General features: G+C 41.0%; 1 protein-coding gene across 1 annotated transcript; it reads right to left on the bottom strand.

Annotated features, from left to right (window-relative positions):
• Window positions 1-5508: 5508 nt before the first annotated feature.
• mych (myelocytomatosis oncogene homolog) lies at window positions 5509-9370 on the bottom strand. The gene is made up of 3 exons (XM_071386549.1): window positions 9184-9370; window positions 7434-8018; window positions 5509-6970 (listed from the first exon to the last, which is right to left on the bottom strand). Exons 2-3 carry the CDS (start codon window positions 8005-8007, stop codon window positions 6393-6395), a joined length of 1152 nt encoding a protein of 383 aa, XP_071242650.1. The 5' UTR covers window positions 8008-8018; window positions 9184-9370; the 3' UTR covers window positions 5509-6392.
• Between the last annotated feature and the right edge of the window lie 552 nt (window positions 9371-9922).

Raw genomic sequence — 9922 nt, 5'->3', positions numbered from 1 at the left:
TTTAAACCTGCATATTTAGTTAATATTGCCAGCTAACATGAATTTCTTTTAACTAGGAAAATTGGGTCACTTCTCTTGCAACAGAGTCAGGGTATATGCAGAAGTTTGGGCCGCCTGGCTCGTTGCGAACTGTGTGAAGACCATTTCTTCCTAACAAAGACAGTCAACTTCGCCAAACGGGGGATGATTTAACAAAAGCGCATTTGCGAAAAAAGCACAATCGTTGCACGACTGTACCTAACCATAAACATTCATGCCTTTCTTAAAATCAATAAACAGAAGTATATATTTTTAAACCTGCATATTTAGCTGAAAGAAATCCAGGTTAGCAGGCAATATTAACCAGGTGAAATTGTGTCACTTCTCTTGATTTCATTGCACGCAGAGTCAGGGTATATGCAACAGTTTGGGCCGCCTGGCTCGTTGCGAACTAATTTGCCAGAATTTTACGTAATTATGACATAACATTGAAGGTTGTGCAATGTAACAGGAATATGTAGACTTATGGATGCCACCCGTTAGATAAAATACAGAACGGTTCCGTATTTCACTGAAAGAATAAACGTTTTGTTCTCGAGATGATAGTTTCCGGATTCAACCATATTAATGACCTAAGGCTCGTATTTGTGTGTTATTATGTTATAATTAAGTCTATGATTTGATAGAGCAGTCTGACTGAACGATGGTAGACACCAGCAGGCTCGTAAGCATTCATTTAAACAGCACTTTCGTGCGTTTTGCCAGCAGCTCGTCGCTGTGCTTCAAGCATTGCGCTGTTTATAACTTCAAGCCTATCAACTCCCGAGATTAGGCTGGTGTAACCAATGTGAAATGGCTAGCTAGTTAGCGGGTGCGTGCTAATAGCGTTTCAAACATCACTCGCTCTGAGACTTGGAGTAGTTGTTCCCCTTGCTCTGCATGGGTAACGCTGTTTCGAGGGTGGCTGTTGTCGATGTGTTCCTGGTTCGAGGCCAGGTAGGAGCGAGGAGAGGGACGGAAGCTATATTGTTACACTGGCAATACTAAAGTGCCTATAAGAACATCCAATAGTCAAAGGTATATGAAATACAAATCGTATAGAGAGAAATAGTCCTATAATTCCTATAATAACTACAGCCTAAAACTTCTTACATGGGAATATTGAAGACTCATGTTAAAAGGAACCACCAGCTTTCATATGGTCTCATGTTCTGAGCAAGGAACTTAAACGTTAGCTTTCTTACATGGCACATATTGCACTTTTACTTTCTTCCCCAACACTTTGTTTTTGCATTATTTAAACCAAATTGAACATGTTCCATTATTTATTTGAGGCTAAATTGATTTTATTGATGTATTATATTAAGTTAAAATAAGTGTTCATTCAGTATTGTTGTAATTGTCATTATTACAATTTTTTTTTTTTTATCGGCTGATTAATCGGTATCGGCTTTTTTTGGTCCTCCAATAATCGGAATCTGTATCGGCGTTGAAAAATCATAATCGGTCGACCTCTATGAGGAGGAAATTATGATGCACATGTAACCGGTTCTTCACTGGTACCTTTCTGTGTTGTGTTCTGGTAAGGTGTAGGTGGAAGATAAGGCTCTGGACACAATTCAGCCGGTTGTCTCTCTTTTAATGACTGCATGGAATGGATACAAATACAAGGCAAAAGTTACTGCTGCAGTCTGGACTCCAAACAAGTATATTTGCCTCTCCTCATCATGCTCTGAGCAAACTCGTAGTAAGAGTATCAACAAAAAATACATTGTACATGTACATATTTTCAAAAGACTCATTATATTTTATAAATGTTGTACACCAATACACTAATAATTTACTAATAAGTGCAAAATATTTCTTCGGGTGTACTATTGTACAATTATACCTGAAGCCTACTAATGGAGCAACAACGCCATTTTTGACATGCGCGGACAAGTAACAAAATGAACAACTAACTAGGCACATTAAAATACAAAATCGTTACATTTCACAACATACCTGCATGGAATGGATACAAATAAAAGGCAAAAGTTACTGCTGCAGTCTGGACTCCATACAAGTATATTTGCCTGATAAAAGACAAAAGACAGTGCAGAAAACTCATGAGAAAATAATTGTAAAAACTCACGATGTCTGAACCTGAAAGAGGCCCTCTCCCGCCACAAAGCTAACGACAGTTGAGCTAGCCTTGCAAAGTTGCACTCGAACATTATCCCCATTCACATTAATATAGTCCTATAAACAGTAATGCAACACTAAATCCGTGACGATATAACTTTTGCTTGTCTTTTCTTGTGAATTTGTGAACATGTGCATTGAAAAGACCGTGTCTTGTTTTGCACACTTTGTACAAAATAATAAAATGCAGTACTACAGGATATTTCTTAAAGTAGCTCTTTATTAGCTTACCATTAGACCACCATTTGGGTGGTCTTAACCAATCATAGCACAGTATGATATGGCGGTAAAATGCATCCAATTATAATTCAGTATGTTTACAAATATGAATATTACAGACCGGAGCACCTACCTCTCCTCATCACGCTCTGAACAAACTGAGGAGTAAGAGCATGGCTCCCGTTGATGACATCACAGCATTAACACAATTTAGAAAATAAATACAATAAAATAATTCACTCTTGAAAGTAATGTAATACATCTTACAATAACCTTAAAATAATACATTCAAATAAATATGAGGGATTTTCGGTGAAATACATAAAGTATATTTTACACCTGTTACACACAGCTCACTTGCTAGTGATGGCCGATGTGCTTGTGCCAAAAGCCTATCTCTCTCTTTTGTAAAACAATATTTGAGGTTGATCAAGTATTTTGGTACCCTACAGCATAGTCTTCTCTTTTCAGTAGGAGCCATTTGTTTTCCAACCTGTGTTTTCCTTTGATTGTATTTGAAATATTGTGAAAGGCCTGTTTTTTTATCTTCATGCTGTTTTTTCACTGACAGATTTGCAGCGCGTTCCCGACTGTAGGCTATTTCTTGTTATTGGGCTACAATCTACAGCTAGGCTATTTAAAAAAAGAAGCTATTGATCCTATGTGGTGAAATTATAGGCCTTCTCATAGTGTAGTAGGCTATTCTGAATGATTTCATTTATTTCTGATCAGACAGCAGTAATTCTATAACTTTGGCAAATGTATTTCAATTAATCAGGGATCCTGTAGTTCCTTCAGAACCCTTCGCACAGCTATAATTCTACAAGGAAATAAATGATGAAGTGCAATGCTGGAGAGATGAGAGTTGCAGGCTCATGTCTATCAGAGCAGAGAGGGAGAGAGATCATAGAAAGTGAATCTCATTCTAGTTATGTGAGAGATACTGGCGCGCTTCTCACACAGCCACGCGTTGGTCTCAAACATTGGTTAGTTACTGTGTTGCGCAAACCCTAAACCCAGTCCGGCCCAACCCAAATCAACTCTTAGAATATTCGAAAATTTACTTTTTTACATTACGTTTTTTTTTGTGGGGACAGGAGAATTAGCTAATTAACTTTGATTGTTTTTAAGTTTATTTATTTTTACATTGCAAAAAGTGAAAATTAAGCACTGCACACGTGTCATATGTTATTATCAAGGCATAAAATGCAGATTTTTGTTAGGAATATTGTTCGATCAAAGAAAGGCTTGGCTATTTCTAAGACTGTATGATACACTACATAACAAAAAGTATGTGGACACCTGGTCGTTGAACATCTCTTTCCAAGATCATGGGCATTAATATGGAGTTGGTACCCCCTTTGCTGCTATAACAGCCTCCACTCTTCTGGGAAGGCTGTCCAACTAGATGATTGAACATTGATATGGGGACTTGCTTCCATTCAGCCACAAGAGCATTAGTGAGGTCGGGCACTGTTGGGCGATTAGGCCTGGCTGGCAGTGGGAATTCGAATACATCCCGATGGTGTTCGATGGGGTTGAGGTCATGGCTCGGTGCAGGCCAGTCAAGTTCTTCCACACCGATCTCAACAAACAAGTTCTGTATGGACCTTGCTTTGTGCATGGGGGCATTGTCATGCTGAAACAGGAAAGGGCCTTCCCCAAAATGGCTGAGCAGTTGTCCAAGACATTTCCATTTCACAATAACAGCGCTTACAGTTGACTGGGGCATCTTTAGCAGGACAGAAATTTGATGAACTGACTTGTTGGAAAGGTGGCATCCTATAATGGTGCCATGTTGAAAGTCACAGTACGGGCATTCTACTGCCAATGGATTGCATGGCTATGTGCTCGATTTTAAACACCCATCAGAAACTGGTGTGGCTGAAATAGCCGAATCCACTCATTGAAAGGGGTGTCCACATGCAGTGCACTTTTTGTCAGTAATGTAACTCAACAATTATCTTCTGCCCTATTAATCTTAGAGAAGCAACACTTATTCGAAGTCACCAAAACCTGCACGCCTACCTCATATCACCACTGGCAGTCAGCGACTGTCCAGGGACGCATCAAGAGCCTTCAGCCAGCTCTACCGGACTCCTGGCAGGCAGGGTAATGTTTATTAATCACCAAACGTGGGAAAAAGATGGACTGAAACAAGGAGGGACAGCCTGGACTTCTTTGCAAAAATGTTTTAAAACATTTTCCTTTGTATGCCCTAATGAACACAACCTAGGAGTGGATATGATGACATCATGGACTAGCCCCAGGGCACTAGACAGACAGCTGACAATTGTGCTAATGACACAGCCAGGCAGGAAAAGCATCATAATCGGTCAGTAGGGTAACTCTTGGCCAGACATTACAGAAAAAGCCCACCCTGCACCCTCCGAGTTGCGGGTTGTTGTAGGTAATAGTTCACAGATGGGCTGTGTGCCATTCGTGACAGATGTGTTCACTACTTCTCTCTCAGAGTTATGCAACGTTGGTGTGTGCCATGAGAACCAGAGCTAGATTCTCAAAGTAAACTATAGCGGCAGGCAGGTTAGTACAAGATCTGGAGAATGGGGTGGGTGGGTTGGGCTTTCATTTGCTGTTACAATAACTTCTGTAGGTGGCCAGGTGCCAGGGTTCCCATGCAAGGAAACAATTTTGGTTAAATAAGTTTGTTTTCTTTCTGATAGTATTGTGATGTTGACGGTCATGCGGTAAATGTCAAAGTGAAGAACTGAGGTCATATGAATCTAGGTCTTAGGCAGGTGGTTGGGTGTATTCATGTAAGAAAGGTAAAGTGTCTCTCCATCTAAGCACACTGAACTTTGTGTATAATTTGAAAGCGTGACAGGAAAATTATTGCTTATGTTATCAGTCACACCCCAGCTTGAGATAAAATTGGGATTATCTTTTGACAAGGCTTTGAAAATAGCTACGGTACCATTTCAATCTGGTACTGTGCAATCTTCACAACAGTCAATCATTCACCCACGCACCTTGACCCAAATACCATAAACTCCTACATAGTACCGTACACTGATTGTTCAATAGCTGTCTTCTTGGAAGCAAACGATATACATACACCTTGACACGATGCAAGGTATCACAGTCTGTATAATAACACGAATAAACTGATTTGTCCATTCTTTATTACATTATAAAAACAAAGTCTGCTGATGAACAGAACTATTTACTTGCAAATAAACCAAGAAAAAAAAAAGACAAATAATTTATGATACATAATAAACAAAAATATATACAAAGATTTCTATATCGTTGCTTCTGAGAAACCAAACAAATTGTCAGGTCTGAGACCTGGTCGAGGTAGGTACAGTAAATCATATGCTTTTAACAAAACTTATAAAACATTGTACAGTTACGAGTCGACAACAGAATGAGTTTCAAGGCATTCAAGGCACACCAAATTCCTACCAACAGGTCGGGGCTTTAAAGTTTGTGAGTAAAAGAAGAAGTCTAATTGGGTAAATGAGACATTACATTTTTTTGCAATTAATGGCAATAATTGGAATACATCACATTCAACCCCTTATTAGAACTCAAACTTTGGATCCAGCCCAAAATACAAAATCCACAGCAAGAGAACAACCATGTTCATAACATATGGGGGAATGTGGAAGAGACCGTATTCAAGTTCAATGTTTCAGTAACAAATGGCTGCTCACTTTGATATAGCTTACTCTACAAAATAGACTGTTACATGTAGTCTACTTTATGAACAATGACTTTGGCAAATCGCTAGGACAATAAAAGACAAAAAATATTTTACTGGGCTGAACGTGGGCCTATTGCTCCAAACCAAACTTTTTAAATCAAATTTAACTGTCTCAGTAACATTCACTTCTTCTTGAACAGTCACTGCAGGGGATGGATGCCACCATGCAGAGTGTGCGCAGCGTTAAGCCTGAAGTCCAGACAGGTCTTCTCAACAGGTTTATTTAAATGTCTCTAAATGTTTGTGTTACACCTGTTTGTGTTACATCTCCTTGGTCCCACCATTACCTCATGAGCTGCTCCAGTTTAGCTTTGAGCTGCTCCTGCCCGTCTCGGAGCTTGTCTCGCTTGGCGTTCAGTCTCTGGCCCTCCAGCTCCAGGCCACGGATGCTGTCACGTGCCCTCTTCAGGATGACCACCTTGGAGGCCTTGTCGTTATTGGACAGCTCGGGTACGTTATCCCTGAGCCGCAGGAAGCAGTTCTTCAGCTCGTTGCGCCGCTGCCTCTCCATCACATTGTGGGTATGCCTCCTCTCCTCCTCGTCCTCCACGTCCGGCGACTGCCTAGAGGAGCTGGGCTGGTGGTGACTGCTGAGGTAGTGGCGGGACGAGGATGAGCGGCCCGACAAGCCGTGGTGGTGGTGTCTGTGCGAGTCAGAGACCCGGGAGCGCTTGTGGTGGGAGTTTGAGGCGGTCGAGAGCTCTGGGCGGAGGGGTGATGTGGGGCAGGGGGCAGCGTAATTGTGCTGCAGCTGGATCTCCAGGTGTTGTCGCTTGATGGCACGCCGTTGCCGCCGGCTCTCCTCTGCCGACTGGGAGGGGCTGGCAGTCCTCTTCACAGTCACTACGTCTATCTCCTCCTCTGTGGAGAAGAGAATCCAGGAGAGATTGGGTTAGCAGTCATTTCCGATAACATTTGAACAACTGCAATTCAGATGCCTTGGCTTTAGACGACCACATTTTAACTGCAACTTTCTGGACAATGTTGCCAACTTTCCTTCTACGTTGTTTATCATTTTGTATTGCAAGCTTGCACAACAGATAGCCTAACTTATGTTAATTTTTGCAGAAGCTCTTGAGAAATAGCATTGAACGGTGCAAGAAAAACATGGTCCTAATTTAAAATTCCCTTATGAAATTATGGTGTTTAAAAAGCATGCATGAGGTCGTCCACTCTATAGTACAACTGATGTGTCACTACCTATGTAAAATGGCCTAAAGTCACTTTATAACAGTTCCTCTTAACATTCTAGCAAATAACTCACATGCTAGTGTAACCTTTTCATTTACAAGCACAGCTCAGGCAAGAATGAGGACCAACTCACCAGTATCGCTAGCACTGCTCCCATAAGTTGAGAATTCGCCTCCCGCCGAGCCGTAGTCGGAGGTTGACTCGCTGCCTTGCTCCTGCCGGTCCTGCCTGTCCAATAGTAAATCCTCATTCTCCAAAGCTTGGCACGCGAGTGCCGCGGTGTGGCAGTCCAGTGTGGAGCCAGCAATTTCCTCAAAGATTCTTGTGTCCATGTCTGAGAGCAGCGGGCTGCTGGAGAGCACAGACGATAACTTCTCTTCCATAGACTTATCACCGAGGCAATGCCACAAACAGTCGTCGGACTCCTCTGGCTGTTGGTCCTTTGTCACGGTTGCATTGCCATCGTACAAAATGTCAAAATTCCAATTTAGTTGTGGGTCTTGATCCTCCAGGAGTATATCAGAGACGTAGCTCAACTGGTCCTCCTTGGAAAGTGGTTTGGCATTGAGTCCAGCCTTCATCGGAGGGGACTGGGGTGGCGTGGGGAGCGACTGTAGGTCCTTCATCAAGCTCTGGCAGAATTCATCATCAAATAAGAGAGGCTCCGAGTAGAACCAATCTTGTGACTGAGAGAAACTCTGTAGCATTTTGGCTGACTCTGGGAAGAGGGAAGATAAAACGTGTTAAAAAGAACAGTAGAACGCAGTTCAGAACGCACCACTGCAGAAAGGGCAAAATACTATGCAAGTGTAATGAGAGCTCTCAATTTTTAGTGGTGCTCTTAATACTCCAACTGCAAGCACAACATTTTATTTATGTTTACATCCTTGCCCGCCCCAATGAGGGTGGTCATCAACCAGATGTTATCCCCATGACATAATTTAAACAGCTGGGGAGCTCAGTCTCCAAATTAACATTTTCCTCAAGGAAAGTTCAACATCTTCTTTCCCATTATGATCCACATTTTCAAGTTTTGTATTAGTCGTATGTACGGGATATACACATCAAACGAAATGCTACTTTTCGTTTCCTCCTCGACAATTCAACAATAAAAAAAGTATTAAAGATAAGAATATGAACAAATTAAATGGCTCAGCAGAATAAAATGTTTTTTTTAGCATAAGTAGGCTGGCTATAATACAGGAACGCACAATTTATGGACAAGAGGGGATTGGGGGACAAATGTTTAAATTGGGTAGTATTTAACAATAACATTTCAGAAATATCACAGATACATGTATATCAATCAACTAGAATGCATCTACCACAGTTAGTTGAATAGCTGACGTTTAATTTAACATTTAAATACCGCAGATGGGTGCCGAAAAACTACGGCGAACCAGCCCGCCCACACTTATCGCCGCGGAACTCAATCGTAAATCGTGGCCAAAATACCAGTAGACGTTTTAAAGGGCTAAAGTGGTGCAGTTACTATAAACAAGCAGTAGGCTAGCAGAACAGAGAATAACTATGTCAAAACTAAACTAACGTTACATATATATGGGCGTTCAACCTGGACATTTCATTTGATTAGTTAATCTAAATGTACAAAAATATAAAAAGTAGCCTAACATGCATCGACAGTTGCACATTAAAAATGTTTGCCAAAATAAAGAATTTAAGCTAAAAATCACTCATGCATAATAAATTACCCTTTCGTACATTCTGTAATCTCTTTTGAAATATAAGTGTTTTAAACGTCTGATAGCGAACTAGTTAGACAAACTACGAAAGAAATCCAGCTAAATTACCGGCATGTGAAAAAAAACACGTGAAAAAACCCATGTGAAATAAACTCTGACCCTGTAAATATAAACTCTTACCTTTATTCTTTCAAGGGATGAGAAAAGGAAGACGGCGCCTTTGCTTCGTGAGTTTTTAAATTCCAACGAAATTTAAACGGAGATAAACGAATGTAATTATTCTGCTGTATCTGAAAGTACTGAAGGTCCACTGCGTTTTAATCTAGCTACCATACCTCACGCACTATACCAGATCGATCTGTGGGTGGGTGTGGCGGCGAGACAGATTTCACTATATACTACCACAGCACAGCAGTATCCTTCCACAGCCCAAAATCGCGCCAAAACGTAACAATCAATATGGGACATTACATTTTAAACATTCTACTGCCTTTATAATGTTTATTTGGTATAAATACGTATGCATCTGCTCGGAAAATACGGGGACAAAACACACACCGCAAAACGTGTTTATGGAAAGGTCTATACCGTCTGGAGACGCGGATGGATCTACTCTCCATGCGCATTATGGAATTCCAAGAAAATGGAGGCGGGCTGGGTACAAATTTACACGTGTGATCTCACAAATGCCGGGTGTCTCGTCTGGTTCTTAGCAGCAGCAATAATAATAGTAATAATAAGAATAATAAGGCATCTTCCGTTCTATGATATGGGAATGAGTTTATGGCCACGTTGGACATTTCAAAGCAATTCACCAGCCAGCCCAGGAACAAACCATAGATTATTTGCATGCATTTACGCCTAACAAAACGAAACTACTAAATAATAGTAATGATTTACACGGTTTAACCTTGCGAAA

The sequence above is a fragment of the Salvelinus alpinus genome, chromosome 2 (genome assembly GCF_045679555.1).
Source record: "Salvelinus alpinus chromosome 2, SLU_Salpinus.1, whole genome shotgun sequence".
Lineage (NCBI taxonomy): Eukaryota > Metazoa > Chordata > Actinopteri > Salmoniformes > Salmonidae > Salvelinus > Salvelinus alpinus.
Note: the sequence above shows the minus strand (reverse complement) of the source record. Positions and strands in the feature narration are given on the sequence as shown.